The 21,969-nt window shown below is 51.1% G+C and overlaps 1 protein-coding gene across 1 annotated transcript; it reads right to left on the bottom strand.

Annotated features, from left to right (window-relative positions):
* Positions 1-160: 160 nt before the first annotated feature.
* LOC144739324 (carbonic anhydrase 2-like) lies at positions 161-20,190 on the bottom strand. Its single transcript, XM_078622286.1, has 9 exons — positions 20,101-20,190; positions 19,105-19,204; positions 15,840-15,872; positions 10,918-11,094; positions 9,498-9,649; positions 8,143-8,235; positions 7,079-7,142; positions 4,573-4,742; positions 161-3,413 (listed from the first exon to the last, which is right to left on the bottom strand). The coding sequence occupies exons 2-9, from the start codon at positions 19,181-19,183 to the stop codon at positions 3,138-3,140; spliced, it is 1,044 nt and encodes a 347-aa protein (XP_078478412.1). The 5' UTR covers positions 19,184-19,204; positions 20,101-20,190; the 3' UTR covers positions 161-3,137.
* Between the last annotated feature and the right edge of the window lie 1,779 nt (positions 20,191-21,969).

Genomic DNA, 21,969 nt, shown 5'->3' with positions numbered 1-21,969 from the left:
AGATAATCGTCACCAGTGGTGTTTGGCCATGAGTGGGAATCGAACTCTGGTCGCCAGATTCGTAGCGCAGGGTAGCGCTAACCACTACACTACCACTCCCTACACAGACACACACACACGTACACAATACACAGGTACACAATACACAGGTACACACACACACGTGGTAATGTTGTCTTTATTGCCTTAAAAGGTTTAGTGCGACTGCTATATAACGTCTTTATTGAAATCATCATGAATCAGGATACGTTACTTATTACACCCATCACACACACAAAGTGCCTTGCCACAAATTAACCACAATTCTCTCGCCGATCTCAAGGAGCATGGAACATCATCACGCGAACTCCTCCGGTCATCCTTGCAGCAGCAGCGGCGGCGGCGAATTTTGGATGGCCATCGAACAAAGACGGTGGTCACCGCTTCATCGCTGCTGCCCTTTCAGACGCGCTCCTGCGGCCGTCTGGAACGCTCTCCCTTCCGATATCAGGAAGCGACCGGAAGATGCGCACACTTGGAAATAATCATCATCTAGATTTGACAAACTCATTGCTTCACAGAACTGCTCCTTACACCATTGGTACCTCATTTTCCAGTAAAAAATATGATAATTGGTTTTTTACCCTTTTATCTGCCAACAAAACTGACACCTTTTTTACGAGGAGTCATGTTTGCATAGACCACAATACCTGCGGTCGTAATGCAAACAAAAAACACAACTCTGATAATGTATGCGCTGTCCTTGAAGTTGATTGGTCCACACCCGAGACAGCTTTCCTTAGAGCCCAGTCTCACATGGTGTTGGACCAGATGACGCAAAAGGCGCACAACTCAAAGACAACGCACCATCAGAGTATGAGAGCTCGGGGTAAGCATTCACACCATTGGAACCTCATTTGCCAGTAAATAAATATGATACTTGGTTTTTGACCCTTCTATATGGCAACAAAACTGACACCTTTTTTTATGTGAGACTAGGCTCTAAGGAAAGCTGTCTCGGGTGTGGACCAGTGCATATCATTATCATAGTTATGTTTTTTGTTTGCATTATGACTGCAGGTATTGTGGTCTATGCAAACATGACTCCTCGTAAAAAAGGTGTCAGTTTTGTTGCCAGATAAAAGGGTAAAAAAACAATTATCAGAACTGCTCCTTGTCGCGTTTCGTATCGTTGTATTTCCCACCCCCGTGCACCTCCCGATTCGCGCGATTAGCCACGTACGGCGCCGAAGACGTTCAAAGTGCGCGACGTTTCGAACGCTCTTCCCATCCGAGGAAGCCGTCGGGAGCTGTGCACCTTTCAAAATCGTCACCTGCACCGACGAACTGATTCCTGCTCACGAACACAGCGGCAAGCGGTTCCAGTCTGTCGTACTTCTCCCCTCTCCCTGCACCTCCCATTAAGTTTATGTCAAGGTGCGAAAGAAGTTCAACACACACACAAAGATCCGCCGTGTAGCCTTAACAAACTGTAGAGGCAAATGCTGTTAGCGAGCATCTATGAAGGCCGGCACACGAGGGGGTGGGTGGCCAGCACCACGCCCGTCCGCCTTTGTCTCCCTAGTGGCAATGTTTACACATCGCACCATGTACTCATTTTTTAGGCTGAGTCGACCTAGGGGAGGCCCAGGACCGGTTCAGATAATCGTCACTGATGTTGGCCGTGAGCGGGAATCGAACTCGGGTCGCCGGGTTCGTAGCGCAGCGCGCTAACCACTACACCACCGCTCCCCACACACAGACACACACACAGACACACGTGCTCACGTGCCAGCTAGGGTGACTTCTCATTGGTCAGTAGAGTGACCACTACCACCACCACTGGTCAAGTATTCACCACATTGCATTTCTAAAGGGAGACAGGGTGACCAGTGAGGTCTGACTTGGTCTGTTCTAAGGCAGGGCAGCACTGATAAGGGGTTGACAGGCATGTTAACGCGAATCAAATGCGTGTCTAATCATTTGCTGAAAAAGTGTAATTACGAAGAAACTAAACATTTAAAAACACATACATTTTTTAAAAGTGTCAAAAGTTAGAGGGTGATGATGGTGGGTTGGGTCAGTCTGACGTCAGAGTTATGGGGGGGGGGGGTCTTAGCGAAAAACAACCTCAGTGATTGGACGGATTCACGCAGCCACGCGATTGGTCGCCTTCGTATCAATAATCTCTCGCATCCGATTGGTCGATTTACTGCACCCTTCGCCGACTGTGTTTGAGGTTAAGGTCACGTTGATGTTTTAATTTTAGTATTCTGTTCTTTCGGTAAAGTCACGTAGATAGAAAGAAAAATAAAGTGAATAGAAATAAAATAAAAAAAAACCACGACGATCATCTTCCTGCTGAAGACAATCCCCGGTGTTGTGATCGAAACTTTGTGGTTTCTATTTTGTATCTTTGTTCACTTCATTCTTTTTTTCTATCTATCTACGTGACTTTTACCGAAAGCACCAAAGAATGTGAATTCCCGCCGTCACGAAAGTTTTAAGTCAAGGTTAAAAAAAAAATTGTAGGTTAACAAAAAAATATTTGATGGACATTCCACATTCCTATGGCAAAACGGCTCAGGACGGATGCCGAAAAAGATTATTTGCACAAACAAGAAGGTGATGCCAATTAGTTTGATTGTTGTTGTTGTTGTCGACCGCTGGTAAGAGAACGAAGATGACGAGGATGACGAGCCAAGTCAACTCTCTACTGGAGGAGTTGACCCGCTGGTAGATAAACCTCCACCCCCACGTATAAATTTCGATTTAAAGCTTTCGTGACTGCAGGGATTCATCTTCTTGGTTTTTTCGGTAAAGTCGTCACGTAGAAGGGAAGTAATAAAATAATAAAAATAAAACATAATAAAATAATTCTCACGACGTTTCGGCTACAACGCAAGCAGCCGTCTGCTTGCCTTGTAGCCGAAACGTGTGTTGTAGCCGAAACGTCGTGAGAATTATTTTATTATGTTTTATTTTTATTATTTTATTACTTCCCTTCTACGTGACCCCCACGTACAGGTGAGTCTTTCACGTACAGGTGAGTCTACCTGTGCCTGGAAACGTCACCTACCAGAAACAAGTCCACCTAACCCACCTCACCTATCACCCCCCCCCCCCCTGCCTCTAACCACCCACCACTCTCCCCACCTCTACAGGTGAGCACCGGCTGCCCAGGTGAGTAACGATGCGAGGATGAGGAGGGAGGTGGTGAGGCCGGGCGACGGAGGGTGTTGGCCGGGCGCTGCGGCGGTGGGCGATGGTGTGGCCGGCGAGAGGGTGGTGGTGGTGGCGTTGGTGGTGGTGGCGTTGGTGGTGTCCATGAAGTAGACGGCACGGGTGCCCAGGCTCTGGACGGGACGGAAGTTGTTGACCAGCGGCTCCGTCCCCTTGGCGTCGTAGAACAAGAGGGTGCTGAACAGATCAAGCTGTGGAGCGGTGCGGGTGGGTGAGCGGTTGGGCAGTGGTTTAGCAAACAACAACAACAACCACACAGGCCAACACACACCTACACATACACAGCTATACCCACACACACACAGGTACACACACAACAACAACAACAACCGCCATTCGCCACTAAGTGGCGGTGACGTCACCACGACGCTTGTGCCAGGCCATGTGCACCTTGAGGCCACGTGAAGTGTCGAACGCCCGCTGGCAGGAGGTCACGGGGCAGACCCAGCAGGTGCCACGGGTCGACTGACCGAGATGACCGAGATGACTGGCTGATGCACCACCTGTGCCCCCTACTGTGCCAACTTGCTGTGCTTTAGCCACCCGGCGCTCCGCTCGTTGTTGTGAGCGTCGCTCCTCCGCCCTCCGTTGTTGTTGGAGGGCGACTGCCTCCAACTGCCCAGTAGCGTCCTTCACGAGCCTCCTCCACTGAGGCCGATCTTGACACCGCTGGTACCAGTCATCGGCAAGTCCACTCAGCTCCACATCCTCCTGTACCACATCACTCCATCTCTTCTCTAGCCCGTGCCGCGCCCGTTTAGCCCCCTCGATCCGGCCGAACAAAAGCTGTTTGGGCATGCGGTGGCTGGGCATGCGGGCTACATGACCCAGCCAACGCAGCCTTGCCTGCCGGAGGAGCTCACCGATGGGACCACATACACACCACACACACCACACACACCACACACACCACACACACCACACACACCACACACACCACACACACCACACACACCACACACACCACACACACCACACACACCACACACACCACACACACCACACACACCACACACACCACACACACCACACACACCACACACACCACACACACCACACACACCACACACACACTCTACACACACACCACACCACCCTCACCACACACACCACACCACACTCCCCACACACACAACACACACCACCCCACGCTCTACACAACACACCACACTCTACACACACTCTGCACACACACTCTACACACACACACTCTACACACACACATACTCTACACACACCACACACACCACACTACACACACCACACACACCACACACACCACACTACACACACCACACACACCACACTCTACACACACCGCACACACCGCACACACCACACACACCACACCTGTGCTTGCCCCAGCGAGAGTCGCTTCTGGAATACGCTCCAGATCACCGACTCGTCGCAGGTGGGCGTCGTGAGAGAGCCGTTGTATCGGTAGAAGGAGCCGGCGTTCGATGCGAGCGCTCCCGGCACAAACGACAGGAGGTTCGGGGCCGTCACGCTGCTGTTCATGCCTAGGGCGGACGGGCGGGGGGGGGGAGGAACAATCAAATCGAGACAAAATTCGTAAGAATTAAATAATAGCGAGCGATCGATAATTCATCTTCTTGGTTCTTTCGGTAAAGTCATCACGTAGAAGGGAAGTAATAAAATAATAAAATAAAACATAATAAAATAATTCTCACGACGTTTCGGCTACAACGCAAGCAGCCGTCTTCAGGTGAAGAATGAGACACTGCCAAGCTAGGAGCTTATATATAAGCTGAGTTGGAGGTGGAAGAAGAAGAGCGCCTTAACAAAAGAATGTGCATATCAAGAGGAATTTAGCATATTCATGGAAAATGCGTAGGAGGTGGGCGGGGGGGGTTTCAAAGTCATATTATGCCCATGCATTATGCAGGATCAGCAGCACCAAAGGGAGGGGGCAGGGGGTAGCATTAACAAAGGGGGGGAATGTTAATAGTATGTAGAAGCAATGAAACATGTGAATGGGAGAACGGTGGCAGGAAACCCGCAGCGGTGCAAATAAAGCCTTCCCTGTGGAGAACACAAGATACACAGTCAATGCCAGTGAGTGGACTGCAGTCTGAAAATCACCGTAAACGTGAACACAATCAGTTAAGATCCGAAATGGTTTATTACGTCCTTCCAATGATTGCTGAGCCAAAATCCATCTTCTCGGTTTAATTTATCGTGATCATTAATAATATACGTGCTCCATTGGAACCTCATTTGCCAGTAAAAAATATGATAATTGGTTTTTTACCCTTCTATCTGGCAACAAAACTGACACCTTTTTTTTACAAGGAGTCATGTTTGCATTGACCACAATACCTGCAGTCATAATGCAAACAAAAAACATGACTGATAATGTATGTGCACTGTCCTTGAAGTTGATTGGTCCACACCCGAGACAGCTTTCCTTAGAGCCTAGTCTCACATGGTGTTGGACCAGATGACGCTAAAAGACATAATGACTGCAGGTATTGTGGTCTATGTAAACATGACTCCTTGTAAAAAAAAAGGTGGCAGTTTTGTTGCCAGATAAAAGGGTAAAAAACAATTGTCATATTTTTTACTGGCAAATGAGGTTCCAATGGTGTAAATCCTTCACCCCAAGCTCTCATACTCTGATGGTGCATTGTCTTTGAGTTGTGCGCCTTTTGGCGTCATCTGGTCCAACACCATGTGAGACTAGGCTCTAAGGAAAGCTGTCTCGGGTGTGGACCAATCATCTTCAAGGACAATGCGTACATTATCAAAGTTGTGTTTTTTGTTTGCATTATGGCTGCAGGTATTGTGGTCTATGTAAATATGACTCCTTGTAAAAAAGGTGTCAGTTTTGTTGCCAGATAGAAGGGTAAAATAACAAATTATCAATAAACGTGTTGTTGATACGTTAATGATGATTAATGACTATTAGTAATGAATAAATAATTATTTTTTATATTGTTAATGAATAATACATTTATTGTTAATACGTGTTAATAAATAATTACTATGAATACTTAATAAATAATTAATATTTACTGAAATTGTTGATAACTAATCATTATTAATAAATACACACACACGCAGTACACACACACACCGCGTGTGTACTGTGTGTACTCTGTGTGTGTGTACTGTGTGCGTGTGTGTGTACTGTGTCAGTACACACACACGCAGCACACACAGTACACACACACACAGTACACACACACACAGTGGGTACACATACACACACAGTAGGCACACACACAGTACACACACACAGTAGGTACACACACACAGTACACGCACACACACAGTACACACACAGTACACACACACAGTACACACACAGTACACACAGTACACACAGTACACACACACGCGCGCAGTACACACACAGTACACGCACACGGGCGCAGTACACGCACACAGTACACGCACGCAGTACACACACAGTACACGCACACAGTACACACACACAGTACACACACACACAGTACATACACACCGTACACACACAGTACACACAGTACACGCTACACACGCACGCACAGTACACACACAGTACACACACACACAGCACACACACACAGTACACACACACAGCACACACAGTACACACACACAGTGCACACACACAGTACACACACACAATACACACACACAGTACACACACAGTACACACACACCGTACACACACACAGTACACACACACACAGTACACACACACAGTACACACAGTACACACAGTACCACAGTACACACACACAGTACACACACAGTACACACACACAGTACACACAGTACTCACACACACAGTACACATACACAGTACAACAGTGCACAAACACAGTACACACACAGTACACACAATCACCTGGGAGCGAGATGTTGGGCAGCGCTGTGAGGAACGAGTCCAGACTCGAGAAATTCGCTCCCACCTGCGTGTCGAGGAGCGGTGGTGCGAGGGTTGGTGGACCACGCGAGGAATCCGTCAGACGGCCGTGCGGCATCACGCGGGGAGGCATTGCGGCACACTATACACTACACTACTATACACTACACTATACACTACACACTACGTGCATTACACTATACACTGCACTATACACTAAACTATACATACACTACACTATACACTACGAGCATTACACTACATACACTACACTATACACTACGTGCATTACACTATACACTACACTATACACTACGTGCATTACACTATACACTACACGATACACTACACTATACCCTACGTGCATTACACTATACACTACACTATACACTACACACTACGCTACGAGCATTACACTATACACTACACTATACACTACACTATACACTACGTGCATTACACTATACACTACACTATACACTACACACTGCACACACTACACTATACACTACACACACTACACTCACTACACTACGCACTACACTACACAGTAAACACTGGTGGGTGGGTGGGTGGGGTGACAGAGGCTGGTGGGGTGCGTGGCTACACTACACTATACACTACGTACGCTACACACACCACACACTACACTACGCACTACACACCACACTGCACTCACTACACGCACTACACTACACACTACACTATACTACACACACTACACACACTACACACACTACACACACTACACACTACTCTGCACTATACACTACACACAACACACTACACTATACACTGCACACACTACACTATACACTACACACACTGCACACACTGCACACACTACACTACGCACTACACTATACACTACACTACACTATACACTACGTACACTACACACACCACACACTACTCTATACACTACACACACTACACTCACTACACGCACTACACTACACACTACACACACTGCACACACTACACTCACTACACTAAGCACTACACTACACACTACACACACTGTACTGGGTGGGGTGCGTGGCTACCTGGAAGAAGACACCGAACACGGCGAGCCCGTCTGGGTAGCCCTTGGCCGCGCTCACGTTGCCGTAGCTCTGCCTGTAGTTAATGATGTGCATCTGCAATTCACAGCACGTCACAGAGAGCACGGTGGGGCTAACCGTAGAGACTAGCGTTAGGGGCTAGCGGTAGGAGCTAGGGGCTATCGGTAGAGACTAGCGGTAGGAGCTAGGGCTAGCGGTAAGGACTAGCGTTAGGGGCTAGCGGTAGGAGCTAGGGCTAGCGGTAGGGACTAGCGTTAGGGGTTAGCAGTAGGAGCTAGGACTAGCGGTAGGGACTAGCATTAGGGGCTAGCGGTAGGAGCTAGGGCTAGTGGTAGGGACTAGCGTTAGGGGTTAGCAGTAGGAGCTAGGACTAGCGGTAGGGACTAGCATTAGGGGCTAGCGGTAGGAGCTAGGGCTAGTGGTAGGGACTAGCGTTAGGGGTTAGCAGTAGGAGCTAGGACTAGCGGTAGGGACTAGCATTAGGGGCTAGCGGTAGGAGCTAGGGCTAGTGGTAGGGACTAGCGTTAGGGGTTAGCAGTAGAAGCTAGGGCTAGCGGTAAGGACTAGCGTCAGGGGTTAGCAGTAGAAGCTAGGGCTAGCGGTAGGGACTAGCGTCAGGGGTTAGCAGTAGGAGCTAGGGCTAGCGGTAGGAGCTAGGGACTAGCGGTAGAGACTAGCGTCAGAGGTTAGCAGTAGGAGCTAGGGCTAGCGGTAGGGACTAGCATTAGGGGTTAGCAGTAGGAGCTAGGGCTAGCGGTAGGGACTAGCGTTAGGGGCTAGCAGTAGGAGCTAGGGCTAGCGGTAGGGACTAGCGTCAGGGGTTAGCAGTAGGAGCTAGGGCTAGCGGTAGGGACTAGCGTTAGGGGCTAGCAGTAGGAGCTAGGGCTAGCGGTAGGGACTAGCATTAGGGGTTAGCAGTAGAAGCTAGGGCTAGCGGTAGGGACTAGCGGTAGAAAGACAGAGTCTGAAGTTTCAGACGCTGTCTTTCCGACAGACCTGTTCTTCACCTGAGGACGGCTGCTTGCGTTGTGGCCGAAACGTCGTGAGAATTGTATTTGATTATGTTTTATTTTTATTATTTTTATTATTTCCATTCTACGTGATGACTTTACCGAAAGAACCAAGAAGATGAATCCCTGCAGTCACGAAAGCTTTAAATCGAAATTTAAACTAGTGGTAGAGACTAGCGGTAGAGACTAGTGGTAGGGCATAGCAGTAGGGACTATCGGTAGGGGCTAGGCGCTAGCGATCAGAGCCACGCTCATCATCATCTTCACGACTATTAATCCGACGACGGCCACCACCACCGCTGTGGTCACCACCGCCACCCTCATCACCTCCAGGGGGTACCAGACTCCGTCTATGGCGTGCTCGGAGCCTGCGGCCTGGTTGCCCGGGCTTCCCCAGTGGAAGTGGAAGCTGTCGGTGATGTACGTCCCGTTCAGAGCGCCGCCCGACACGCTCAGGCCGGCGGGCAGCGACACGGACACTGCGCAGGTCGCAAAGAGAGAGAGACACACACAGAGAGACACACAGAGAGAGACACAGAGACACGCACAGAGACACAGAGAGACACACAGAGACACACACACACAGAGACACACACAGAGACACACAGAGAGAGACACAGAGACACGCACAGAGACACGCACAGAGACAGAGAGACACACAGAGACACACACAGAGAGACACAGAGAGACACACACACACAGAGACACACACAGAGACACACAGAGAGAGACACAGAGACACGCACAGAGACACACACAGACACACACAGAAACACACAGAGACACACACAGAGAGACACAGAGAGACACACACACACAGAGACACACACAGAGACACACAGAGACACACACACAGAGACACACAGAGACACGCACACACAGAGACACACACAGAGACAACTGTAAGGAATTGAAATATGTGTTGTGCATCACTTGATAACACTGGTCAACAACAAAAAGCATTTTTTTCTGGCCTGGACTTTTGCAGCTGTTCTAGACTAATTTCAGGGTGCTGATTCCAAATCTGATCTCAGATTTGCTCTCTCACATCTCATTTTTATGCTATCGGCATACCCCATTTTCATTGATTTACTCGAAATTAACTCTGTCACTTATGATTGCAAGTTGTTGCGAGCCAGTGGCTGCTTTAGTGTTAAAACACGGTGCTGTATTTTTAGGAGAGTGTGTTTATAATATCATGTTATGTAGATATCCACATTTATTTAAACATTTTCTTACGCGGTTTTGATTGAAAATGCAATATTTGATATCTCAAAAACCTGATGCGATAGTCAAAAACTGATGCCAGATTTGGAATCAGCACCCCACAAAATTACCTTAAAGCCGTTGGAATACTTTATGCCAGAAAAAGTGTGTTGACCAGTGTATAATCATCATCATCATCGTCATCATCGTCATCATCATCGTCGTCATCGTCGTCATCATCGTCGTCATCATCACCATCATCACCATCATCACCATCATCATCATCATCATCGTCATTGTCATCATCGTCATCATCATTGTCATCATCGTCATCATCGTCGTCATCATCATCATCGTCATCATCATCATCGTTGTCGTCATTGTCATCATCAACATCATCGTCATCATCATCTTCATCATCATCATCGTCGTCGTCATTGTCATCATCGTCGTCATCATCATCATCATCGTCGTCATCATCGTCATCATCGTCGTCATCATCATCACCATCATCACCATCATCACAGTCACCGTGAGTTACCGGAGTGCCCATTGTTCACCACAGTCCAGTTCTGCCCGGCGGTCCCCTCCCAGCCGTGGAGACTCAGGGGGTCGACGGGCCACAGGGGGATGGAGCCGCTCGAGTTGATGTTCACCGGCGACTGTCGCAACGTACTGTTGCACGACGAGGGAAAGTTGGTGGACCACGTGGCAGGGCCTGCGTGTGATGGGGGGGGGGGGGGGGTTACAGCACTGGTGACGTCACAATGAAATCGTCGACGTCACAATCAAATCGTAGACGTCGCAATGAAATCGTCGACGTCGCAATGAAATCGTCGACGTCGCAATGAAACCGTCGACGTCGCAATGAAATCGGCGACGTCGCAATGAAATCGTCAACGTCGCAATGAAATCGTCGACGTCGCAATGAAATCGTAGACGTCGCAATGAAATCATCGACGTCGCAATGAAATCGTCGACGTCACAATGAAATCATCGGCGTCGCAATGAAATCGTCGACGTCGCAATGAAATCGTCGACGTCGCAATGAAATCGTCGCAGTCAAACCGTCGCACGTCGCTGTCAAATTGTCGACGTCGCACGGAGCAGCAGTAGGATGAGTAGTAGCAGTAGGAGTAGTAGCAGTAGTAGCAGCAGTAGTAGCAGTAGTGGCAGTAGTAGCAGCAGTAGTAGCAGTAGTGGCAGTAGTAGTAGTAGCAGTAGTAGAATTAGTAACAGTAGTAGTAGCAGTAGTAGCAGTAGTAGCAGTAGTGGTAGCAGTAGTAGTAGCAGTAGTAGCATTAGTAGCAGCAGTAGTAGTAGTAGTAGCAGTAGCAGTAGTAGCAGTAGTAGCAGCAGTAGTAGCAGTAGTGGCAGTAGTAGCAGCAGTAGTAGCAGTAGTGGCAGTAGTAGTAGTAGCAGTAGTAGAATTAGTAACAGTAGTAGTAGCAGTAGTAGCAGTAGTAGCAGTAGTGGTAGCAGTAGTAGTAGCAGTAGTAGCATTAGTAGCAGCAGTAGTAGTAGTAGTAGCAGTAGCAGTAGTAGCAGTAGTAGCAGCAGTAGTAGCAGTAGTGGCAGTAGTAGTAGTAGCAGTAGTAGTAGCAGTAGTAGAATTTGTAGCAGTAGTAGTAGTAGTAGCAATAGTAGCAGTAGTAGTAGCAGTAGTAGTAGTAGCAGGATGAGTAGTAGCAGTAGTAGCAGCAGGATGAGTAGTAGCAGTTGCAGCAGTAGTAGCAGCAGTAGTAGTAGTAGCAGTTGTAGTAGTAGCAGCAGTAGTAGTAGCAGCAGTAGTAGTAGCAGCAGTAGTAGCAGTAGTAGCAGCAGTAGTAGCAGTAGTAGCAGCAGCAGCAGTAGTAGCAGCAGTAGTAGCAGTAGTAGCAGTAGTAGTAGCAGCAGCAGTAGTAGTAGTAGTAGCAGTAGTAGCAGCAGGATGAGTAGTAGCAGTTGCAGCAGTAGTAGCAGCAGTAGTAGTAGTAGCAGTAGTAGTAGTAGCAGCAGTAGTAGTAGCAGCAGTAGTAGTAGCAGCAGTAGTAGCAGTAGTAGCAGCAGTAGTAGCAGTAGTAGCAGCAGCAGCAGTAGTAGCAGCAGTAGTAGCAGTAGTAGTAGTAGCAGTAGTAGTAGCAGCAGCAGTAGTAGTAGTAGTAGCAGTAGTAGCAGGATGAGTAGTAGCAGTAGTAGCAGTAGTAGCAGCAGTAGTAGCAGTAGTAGTAGTAGCAGTAGTAGTAGTAGCAGCAGTAGTAGTAGCAGCAGTAGTAGCAGTAGTAGCAGCAGTAGTAGCAGTAGTAGTAGCAGCAGCAGTAGTAGCAGTAGTAGTAGCAGCAGTAGCAGCAGCAGGATGAGTAGCAGCAGTAGCAGTAGTAGCAGTAGCAGCAGTAGTAGGATGAGTAGCAGCAGTAGGATGAGTAGCAGCAGCAGTAGGATGAGTAGTAGCAGTAGCAGTAGTAGCAGTAGCAGCAGCAGCAGTAGTAGCAGTAGTAGTAGCAGCAGCAGTAGGATGAGTAGTAGCAGTAGCAGTAGTAGCAGTAGTAGCAGTAGCAGTAGTAGCAGTAGTAGTAGCAGCAGTAGCAGCAGTAGTAGCAGCAGTAGCAGCAGTAGTAGCAGCAGTAGCAGCAGCAGTAGTAGCAGCAGTAGCAGCAGTAGTAGCAGCAGTAGTAGTAGCAGCAGTAGCAGCAGTAGTAGTAGCAGCAGTAGCAGCAGTAGTAGCAGCAGTAGCAGCAGCAGTAGTAGTAGCAGCAGCAGTAGGATGAGTAGTAGTAGTAGCAGTAGTAGCAGTAGCAGCAGTAGCAGTAGTAGCAGTAGCAGCAGCAGTAGTAGTAGCAGCAGTAGCAGCAGTAGTAGTAGCAGCAGTAGCAGCAGTAGTAGCAGTAGCAGCAGTAGTAGCAGTAGCAGCAGTAGTAGTAGCAGCAGTAGCAGCAGTAGTAGCAGTAGCAGCAGTAGTAGCATTCGCTGGGTGAGTAGTAGTAGCAGTATAAGATCAGTTTAACACTTGTGAGGCTTTCGCGACCAATGTTATTCATAATCAACGTTTTTGGGTTTAGATCGCGTTATTTATAAATGTGTTGTAACCCTCCACCACCCGACACGGCCAATCAGTAAAACATGTGTCACGTTGACAAAAGACAAATAGTTCACTACTTTAGCCCACCGCTGTGTTGAAGCCACAACATTTACAATTTGAGTAGCACGACGTTTCGCTGGTAATTGCATCCAGCATCATCGGGCAATTCGCCAGAATGGCGAGGCTCTGCTGTGTCTCCCGTTCTAATATAGAACGTGGGACACAGAAGAACAGCAGGGGGCGTAGTAGTTGCAGCATCAGATGGGCTTCTGTGTGGTGGTGAGTCTGTGGGTCTGTGTGTGTGTGGTGAGTCTGTGGGTATCTGTGTGGTGAGTCTGTGGGTCTCTGTGTGGTGGTGAGTCTGTGGGTCTCTGTGTGGTGGTGAGTCTGTGGGTCTCTGTGTGTGTGGTGAGTCTGTGGGTCTCTGTGTGGTGGTGAGTCTGTGGGTCTCTGTGTGGTGGTGAGTCTGTGGGTCTCTGTGTGGTGGTGAGTCTGTGGGTCTCTGTGTGGTGGTGAGTCTGTGGGTCTCTGTGTGGTGGTGAGTCTGTGGGTCTCTGTGTGGTGGTGAGTCTGTGGGTCTTTGTGTGGTGGTGAGTCTGTGGGTCTCTGTGTGGTGGTGAGTCTGTGGGTCTGTGTGTGTGGTGAGTCTGTGGGTCTCTGTGTGTGGTGAGTCTGTGGGTCTCTGTGTGTGGTGAGTTTGTGGGTCTCTGTGTGGTGGTGAGTCTGTGGGTCTCTGTGTGGTGGTGAGTCTGTGGGTCTCTGTGTGTGGTGAGTTTGTGGGTCTCTGTGTGGTGGTGAGTCTGTGGGTCTCTGGTGAGTCTGTGGGTCTCTGTGTGGTGGTGAGTCTGTGGGTCTCTGTGTGGTGGTGAGTCTGTGGGTCTCAGTGTGGTGAGTCTATGGGTCTCTGTGTGGTGGTGAGTCTGTGGGTCTCTGGTGAGTCTGTGGGTCTCTGTGTGGTGAGTCTGTGGGTCTCTGTGTGGTGGTGAGTCTGTGGGTCTCTCTGTGTGGTGAGTCTGTGGGTTCTCTGTATGGTGAATCTGTGGGTCTCTGTGTGGTGAGTCTGTGGGTCTCTGTGTGGTGGTGAGTCTGTGGGTCTCTGTGTGGTGAGTCTGTGGGTCTCTGTGTGGTGATGAGTCTGTGGGTCTCTGTGTGTGATGAGTCTATGGGTCTCTGTGTGGCGATGACTCTATGGGTCTCTATGTGATGACTCTATGGGTCTCCGTGTGGCGATGAGTCTATGTGCCTCTATGTGGCGATGACTCTATGGGTCTCTATGTGATGACTCTATGGGTCTCTGTGTGGTGATGAGTCTATGGGTCTCTGTGTGATGAGTCTATGGGTTTCCGTGTGATGATGACTCTATGGGTCTCCGTGTAGCGATGACTTTATAGGTCTCTATGTGGCGATGACTCTATGGGTCTCCGTGTGGCGATGACTCTATGGGTCTCCGTGTGATGATGACTCTATGGGTCTCCGTGTAGCGATGACTCTATAGATCTCTATGTGGCGATGACTCTATGGGTCTCCGTGTAGCGATGACTCTATGGGTCTCCGTGTAGCGATGACTCTATAGGTCTCTATGTGGCGATGACTTTATGGGTCTCCGTGTAGCGATGACTCTATAGGTCTCTATGTGGCGATGACTCTATGGGTCTCCGTGTGGCGATGACTCTATGGGTCTCCGTGTGGCGATGACTCTATGGGTCTCCGTGTAGCGATGACTCTATGGGTCTCCGTGTGGCGATGACTCTATGGGTCTCTATGTGGCGATGACTCTATGGGTCTCCGTGTAGCGATGACTCTATAGGTCTCTATGTGGCGATGACTCTATGGGTCTCCGTGTGGCGATGACTCTATGGGTCTCCGTGTAGCGATGACTCTATGGGTCTCCGTGTGATGATGACTCTATGGGTCTCCGTGTGGCGATGACTCTATGGGTCTCCGTGTAGCGATGACTCTATAGGTCTCTATGTGGCGATGACTCTATGGGTCTCCGTGTGGCGATGACTCTATGGGTCTCCGTGTAGCGATGACTCTATAGGTCTCTATGTGGCGATGACTCTATGGGTCTCCGTGTGGCGATGACTCTATGGGTCTCCGTGTGGCGATGACTCTATGGGTCTCCGTGTAGCGATGACTCTATGGATCTACGTGTGATGATGACTCTATGGATCTCCGTGTGGCGATGACTCTATGGGTCTCCGTGTAGCGATGACTCTATGGGTCTCCGTGTGATGATGACTCTATGGGTCTCTATGTGGCGATGACTCTATGAGTCTCCGTGTAGCGATGACTCTGGGTCTCCGTGTGATGATGACTCTATGGGTCTCCGTGTGGCGATGACCCTTTGGGTCTCTCCGTGTGCGATCTCCGAGTGAGCCACCAACCCCCGGGTTGGAACTCACCGCACGACGAGTTTGTGTAGCACCAGTGCGCAGCTGCACACGCACAGGAGGGAAACAGCAGCAACGTGAGACCTCGAATGACCACAACAACAACAACAACAGCAGCAGCAGCAACCATCGCTACCCCTACTACTGATGGACTCACACACAGAGACAGCTGCCACTGGGGGTGCCCATAAGCTATTGTCCCATACAGCGGCAGCAGCAGCAACCTGAAATCAAATGTTTTCGCTCCGGATGACTGCTGCAAAGTATGATCTTGGTGTTTCGATTTAGTTTAACACGTGTAAGGCTTTCTCGACCATTATTATTTATAATCAACGTTTAGGGGTTTAGATCGCCGCGTTATTTATAAAAGTGTCGTAACCCTCCACCACCCGACACGGCCAATCAGTAAAAAAAGCGTCACGTTGACAAAAGACAAATTAGTTCACTGCTTTAGCCCCCACACCGGTGTGTTGAAGCGTGAAGCCACAACATTTACAATTTTTGAGTAGCACGACGTTTCGCTGGTAATTGCATCCAGCATCATCGGGCAATTTAGTGTGCTGATCTTTAAAAGGTGCATTGCAAAAATGTTGATACACCTATTGATGCGCCGGCTGTTGTGGAGTGACTCATGCAGCCAGCTATGGCTGCATGTTGTTGATATCGATTGTTGTGAAAAGTCGGTCACAGCTCCTGCGATCACTGTTACATTGCATTTATGGCTTTATTTTGGTGATTTCGAGAACGTTTCTTGGTTTGGCCACGTTTGTTTGTTGTAGTCAGGAGTTAGAGTGATGGCTTTAATCTAAGTTGTCTTGTGGTTGTTGTTGTTGTTGTTTGACAGCGTTGGTGTACGGTGCTTTTTGCTCGAAGATTTTTAAGTTTTTTCCTGGATTTTTTTGTTTGCGCATAGTCACTTGAAGATGTTTTGTACAAGTTGAAAGGGTAAAAACCTACTACTATATTTTGCCACTGGTAAAGGAGGTCTCATAGTGTAAATGCTTACCCCGAGCTCTCAATACTCTGATAGTGCGCTGTTTTTGTAGGTCTCTGTGTGGGTCTATGTGTGGATCTCTGTGGGTCTCTGTGGGGGTCTCTGTGTGGGTCTCTGTGTGGGTCTCTATGGGTCTCTGTGTGGGTCTCTGTGGGTCTGTGTGGGTCTCTGTGTGGGTCTCTGTGTGGGTCTCTGTGTGGGTCTCTGTGTGGGTCTCTGTGGGTCTCTGTGGGTCTCTGTGTGGGTGTCTGTGTGGTTCTCTGTGTGGGTCTCTGTGTGGGTCTTTGTGTGTCTCTGTGTGTGTCTTTGTGTGGGTCTCTGTGTGGGTCTCTGTGTGGGTCTCTCCGTGGGTCTCTGTGGGTCTCTGTGTGTGTCTCTGTGGGGTCTCTCTGGGTCTCTGTGTGGGTCTCAGTGGGTCTCTGTGGGTCTCTGTGGGTCTCTCTTTGGGTCTGTGTGGGTCTCTGTATGGGTCTCTGTGGGTCTCTGTGGGTCTCTCTGTGGGTCTCTGTGGGTCTCTGTGTGGGTCTCTGTATGGGTCTCTGTGGGTCTCTGTGGGTCTCTGTTTTGTCCCTTAATTAGCGACGAACTTCTCAGGAAGCAGAGAGGGCGTAGCGCTGCACGTGAAATCGTCGTTCTCACGCCCCGGGTCTCATGCTTTCGAATGAGCACACAGCCGTTGAGGCAGCAACCCCGAAGGGCATTTGTTTGTACTTGAGACACTGCTGATGCTGCCTTTTCACCAGAGGAACTAAAAAAATGTCACTCGCCCGCTCACTCACCCACTCACTCACCCACTCACCCACCCACTCACTCACCCACTCACTCACCCACTCACTCACCCAGCCAGTCAGCCAGCCACCCACCCACTCACCCACTCACCCACCCAACCAGCAACCAACTCACCCAGCCACCCACTCGCTCACTCACTCACTCACTCACTCACCCACTCACCCACCCGCTCGCTCACCCACCCACTCACTCACTCACTCACCCACCCACCCATTCACCCAGCCAGCCAGCCACCCACTCACTCACCCACTCACCCACTCACCCACCCACCCAGTCACTTACTCACCCACCCAGCCAGCCACCCACTCACCCACCCACCCACCCACTCACTCACTCACCCTCCCACTCATCCACCCACCCACCGACTCACCCACTCACCCACTCACCCACCCACCCACTCACTTACTCACCCACCCAGCCAGCCACCCACTCACCCACCCACCCACTCACTCACCCTCCCACTCATCCACCCACCCACCGACTCACCCACTCACCCACTCACTCACCCACTCACTCACCCACTCACCCTCCCACTCACTCACTCACCCACTCACTCACCCACTCACCCACCCACCCACTCACTCACTCACCCTCACACTCATCCACCCACCCACCGACTCACCCACTCCCCCACTCACTCAGCCACTCACCCACTCACCCACCCACTCACCCACCCACCCACTCACCCACCCACCCACCCACTCACCCACTCACCCACCCACCCACTCACTTACTCACTCACCCACCCACTCACCCACCCACTCACTCACCCACCTTCCCACTCGCTCACTCACTCACCCACCCACCCACTCGCTCACTCACCCTCCCACTCATCCACCCACCCACCGACTCACCCACTCACTCACCCACTCACTCACTCACCCTCCCACCCACTCACCCACTCACCCACTCACTCACTCACCCACCCACTCACCCACTCACTCACTCACCCACCCACCCACTCACCCACCCACTCACCCACTCACCCACCCACTCACCCTCCCATCCACTCACCCACTAACCCACCCTCCCACTCACCCACTCACCCACACACTCACACACTCACACACTCACCCACCCACTCACTCACCCGCTCACCCACCCACTCACCCACCCACTCACACACTCACCCACCCACCCACTCACCCACCCACCCACTCACCCACCCACCCACTCACTCACTCACCCACCCACCCACTCACTCACTCACCCACCCACCCACTCACCCACTGAACCACCCACTCACCCACTCACCCACCCACTCACCCACTCACCCACCCACTCACCCACTCACCTACCCACTCACTCACCCACTCACTCACCCACTCACTCACCCACTCACCCTCCCACCCACTCACCCACCCACTCACCCACTCACCCACTCACCCACTCACCCACCCACTCACTCACTCACCCACCCACTCACTCACCCACTCACCCACCCACTCACCCACTCACTCACCCACTCACCCACCCACTCACCCACCCACTCACCTTCTGCTGTCACCACCCCCCGCATCTGCACCATGCAGAGCATCAAGAGCAAGGCGCTTCTCACCATCACCACCATCATCACCACCACCACGAACAGCACCTGGAAAATCACAACCACGGATTAGACTCAACGACAATGATGCCGCACGTATAGCCTGTGGGTCGACGGGTCTCTGTGGGGTCTCTGTGTGGTCTCTGTGTGGTCTCTGTGGGTCTCTGTGTGGGTCTCTGTGTGTGTCTCTGTGGGTCTCTGTGTGGGTCTCTGTGGGTCTCTGTGGGTCTCTGTGTGGGTCTCTGTGGGTCTCTGTGTGGGTCTCTGTGTGGTCTCTGTGGGTCTCTGTGTGGGTCTCTGTGTGTGTCTCTGTGGGTCTCTGTGTGGGTCTCTGTGGGTCTCTGTGTGTCTCTGTGGGTCTCTGTGTGTCTCTGTGTGTCTCTGTGGGTCTCTGTGTGTGTCTCTGTGGGTCTCTGTTGGGGTCTCTGTGGGTCTCTGTGTGGGTCTCTGTGGGTCTCTGTTGGGGTCTCTGTGGGTCTCTGTGGGTTTCTGTGGGGTCTCTGTGTGTGTCTCTGTGTGCGTCTCTGTGGGTCTCTGTTGGGGTCTCTGTGGGTCTCTGTGGGGTCTCTGTGTGGTCTCTGTGGGTCTCTGTGGGTCTCTGTGGGGTCTCTGTGGGTCTCTGTGGGTCTCTGTGTGGGTCTCTGTCTCCACAGACATCAGACACAGACATACACACACCTATGCACACCACACACACACACCACACACACACACACACCACACACACACACACCACAAACACCCAGACACACCACACACACACCACACACAGACATACACACCACACACAGACATACACACACCTATATACACACCACACACACACCACACACACACACCACACACAAACACCACACACACCACACACACCACACACACACACCACACACACACCACACCACACACACACCACACACACACCACACACACACACACATCAGTACCTCCGACGTATGAGAACTCCACACCACAAAGACCGTCACCCCTCAGCTGAAGTTCACCTGAGCGGACAGCCGCGTGCCTGTCGATGTGGGTGTATAAATACAGGCGGGAGGGGTGTGGGGAGGTAGGGGGGGGGGTCTGGTAGGTGGGGGGTGTGTGGGTAGGTGGTGGGGTGGTGGGTGGGTCGGTGGGGGGGTGTGTGGGTGGGTGGATGTGTAGGTGTGTAGGTGTGTGTGTCTAGGTGGGTGTGTGGGTGTGTGTGTGGGTGTGTGTGTGGGTGTGTGTGTGTGTGTGTAGGTGGGTGTGTGTAGGTGGGTGTGTGGGTGTGTGTGTGGCTGGGTGGGTAGGTAGGTGTGTGTGTAGGTGTATGGGTGTGTAGGTGGGTGGGTGTGTAGGTGTGTGGTTGTATGGGTGGGTGTGTGGGTGGGTGGGTGTGTGGGTGGGTGTGTGGGTGTGTAGGTCCGTGTGTAGGTGGGTGTGTAGGTGGGTGTGTAGGTGTGTGGGTGGGTGGGTGGGTGGATGGGTAGGTGGGTCGGTGTGTAGGTGTGTGTGTGTGGGTGGGTGTGTAGGTGTATGGGTGTGTAGGTGGGTGGGTGTGTAGGTGTGTGGTTGTATGGGTGGGTGTGTGGGTGGGTGGGTGTGTGGGTGGGTGGGTGTGTGGGTGTGTAGGTCCGTGTGTAGGTGGGTGTGTAGGTGGGTGTGTAGGTGTGTGGGTGGGTGGGTGGGTAGGTGGGTCGGTGTGTAGGTGTGTGTGTGTGGGTGGGTGGGTAGGTGTATGGGTGTGTAGGTGGGTGGGTGTGTAGGTGTGTGGTTGTATGGGTGGGTGTGTGGGTGGGTGGGTGTGTGGATGGGTGGGTGTGTGGGTGTGTAGGTCCGTGTGTAGGTGGGTGTGTAGGTGTGTGGGTGGGTGGGTGGGTAGGTGGGTCGGTGTGTAGGTGTGGGTGTGTGGGTGGGTGTGTGGGTAGGCGTATGGGTGGGTAGGTGTGTGTGTGGGTGGTGGTGTGGGTGGGTGTGTGGGTGTGTGGGTGGGTGGGTGTGTAGGTGGGTGTGTAGGTGTGTGGGTGGGTGGGTAGGTGGGTGGGTGGGTGTGTGGGTGTGTAGGTGGGTGTGTAGGTTGGTGTGTGTGTGTTTGTAGGTGTGCGGGTGGGTGGGTGTGTGGGTGGGTGTGTGGGTGGGTGGGTGTGTGGGTGGGTGGGTGTGTAGGTCCGTGTGTAGGTGGGTGTGTAGGTGGGTGTGTAGGTGTGTGGGTGGGTGGGTGGGTAGGTGGGTCGGTGTGTAGGTGTGTGTGAGGGGGGAGGGGGGGATGGGGGAAGGAGGAGGGGTGGATGGGGGGAGGGGAGGGGGGGATGGGGGAGGGGGGGGATGGGAGGAAGGGGGGGATGGAGGGAGGAGGGGGGTGATGGGGGGAGGGGGGGGAGGAGATGGTGATGATGATGGTGGTGGTGATGATGGTGATGGGATGATGGTGGTGGTGATAATGGTGATGATGGTGATGATGATGGTGATGATGGTGATGGTGGTGATGATGATGATGATGGTAGTGATGATGATGGTGGTGATGATGGTGATGATGATGATGGTGTTGATGGTGGTGATGATGGTGATGATGATGATGGTGTTGATGGCGGTGATGGTGATGATGGTGTTGATGGTGATGATGATGATGATGGTGGTGGTGATGATGATGGTAATGATGGTGATGATGATGGTGGTGATGATGGTGATGGTGATGATGATGGTGATGATGGTGATGGTGATGATGATGATGATGGTGGTGATGATGATAGTGATGATGGTGATGATGGTGATGGTGATGATGATGGTAGTGATGACGGTGATGGTGATGATGGTGATGATGGTGATGGTGGTGA

This window comes from Lampetra planeri, unplaced genomic scaffold (genome assembly GCF_965212315.1).
Source record: "Lampetra planeri unplaced genomic scaffold, kcLamPlan1.2.h2 scaffold_143, whole genome shotgun sequence".
Lineage (NCBI taxonomy): Eukaryota > Metazoa > Chordata > Hyperoartia > Petromyzontiformes > Petromyzontidae > Lampetra > Lampetra planeri.
The sequence above is the reverse complement of the archived record's forward strand: the minus strand, read 5'-3'. Positions and strand labels throughout refer to the sequence as shown.